This window comes from Phytophthora parasitica (genome assembly GCF_000247585.1).
Source record: "Phytophthora parasitica INRA-310 unplaced genomic scaffold supercont2.627, whole genome shotgun sequence".
NCBI classification, from domain to species: domain Eukaryota; phylum Oomycota; class Peronosporomycetes; order Peronosporales; family Peronosporaceae; genus Phytophthora; species Phytophthora nicotianae.
Window position 1 is genome coordinate 1 of NW_008649613.1, and position 1,558 is coordinate 1,558.

Genomic DNA, 1,558 nt, shown 5'->3' on the forward strand with positions numbered 1-1,558 from the left:
TGCCGCTTGGGATACGCCGGGACGTGGAGCCACGTCGTTGGAGATATAGCGTCCAGCGACAGTACCAGCAGGCACACAAGCTAGCCAACGAGGCGCTGCGCGATGCGATCGAAGGGAGATCAGATCAACACAAAGAAGATGTGAGCCTACATGACATAAAGACAGGAGATCGAGTATGGCTATATCTAGATCGAGTTAAGGAAGGCTACACTCGTAATATCGCACTTAAGTGGCATGGACCATTTAGAGTTGCGGAGACAGTCGATTGGCACGCGCTACAGCGGCACAGAGTACCGACTGTTCCCGATCGTCCATGTATGAAAGCTGAAGCTAGTGAAGAGCTACCCAGACTGCCCGACATCTACGCTGACGAACCGTGAAGCAGATCGCGTAGACTTTGACGAATGCTTGCTGCCCGAAGACAGCTAGGAGCGCGAGCTCGATGAAGACGAGAACGAAGCGGAGGAGGTCGCTGGTGAGCGCTCGAGCAAGAAGACTCGATACGGCCGCACGCTACGCGAGTACCTGGGCTACGCCGAGCCGTCGTGGGTCGACGAGACTGACCTCAAGTATGGAGCGTAGCTGAGAGATTTCAAGCGGGGGAGGACAGATCGCTACCATTTCGAAGCAATGCCGTCGCATGAGGAGTGAGCGGTGGGAACATCAGTGATGGAGAGGTTATTGCAGAGAAGTCAGCGGAAGAAGAACTTCCAGGAAGGCGGTATGTTTCGGGAGGAAATGGTACATGTGGAGTGTGGTGGGCCTGAATAGGCCGGAAAACTTAGGCACTACGCTTCGGAAGATTCTGGAGAAAGAAAAAAAGATACGAATGGATTAGATTGGATTAGATCCTCTCGACGAATGCTGTAAAACTACGGAGCTGCTGCCTGACATACAATGACATGGAACGATCAAGAAGAGGAATGCGTGAGCTTGCTAGACAGACGAACGATCTCAAGAGCCAGGTGGTCAGCCGGTAATACCAGCCTCGTCTTAGAGAGGGAAATGCAGGAAGAATGGATCCAGCAACAGGTCGAGGTTACAGTAGCCCCGGAGCATACCGATCAGCACTTGTTGGAAAAACGATTTACACCGGCTCTGGATCGACACTGCTTGCGGTCGGTGTAGAATGCTTCCAAGTATCGATAGTCGCGACGCTTGGCGATGCTCACCGGGAAGGCGTGCGTGGAGCGCAAATCAGCCCGAAGTTGCTCATCTTCATAAGTCGCGATGAGTGGCATCATGTGTCCGAACCAACCCCAACAAACGTCAGGGGATTGACCCTAGCAGCGAGGACTTCCCATGGAGTAAACTCGATCAAGTCGCGTACGTTGCTCTCGTCCACTCGATCATCTCGCCGGCCCGACCATCAGAAATCTCCCAAATTAATTCATCGTTTTGGACTACCAAGCTGTCCCTCTCTTGTCGAACTATCGCGGGCGTGGTCTCAAGGTCTTGACACGACATCTTCGATTTTTCTACCTGATTATTCCGCTTCTCCAGTCGGGCGATGGAGTCCCGAGCCTCTGAAACACGATCCTCTGTGGGCCAAGAAACG

At 53.0% G+C, this 1,558-nt stretch overlaps 2 protein-coding genes across 2 annotated transcripts; one reads left to right on the forward strand and one right to left on the reverse strand.

Moving 5' to 3' along the window:
• Window positions 1-234: 234 nt before the first annotated feature.
• PPTG_25043 (hypothetical protein) lies at window positions 235-582 on the forward strand (the record flags this gene model as incomplete). Its single annotated transcript, XM_008919263.1, has 2 exons — window positions 235-315; window positions 430-582. The coding sequence occupies 2 exons, from the start codon at window positions 235-237 to the stop codon at window positions 580-582; spliced, it is 234 nt and encodes a 77-aa protein (XP_008917511.1).
• A 482-nt stretch (window positions 583-1,064) lies between these two features.
• PPTG_25044 (hypothetical protein) lies at window positions 1,065-1,244 on the reverse strand (the record flags this gene model as incomplete). Its single annotated transcript, XM_008919264.1, has 1 exon — window positions 1,065-1,244. The coding sequence occupies one exon, from the start codon at window positions 1,242-1,244 to the stop codon at window positions 1,065-1,067; it is 180 nt and encodes a 59-aa protein (XP_008917512.1).
• Window positions 1,245-1,558: the final 314 nt, after the last annotated feature.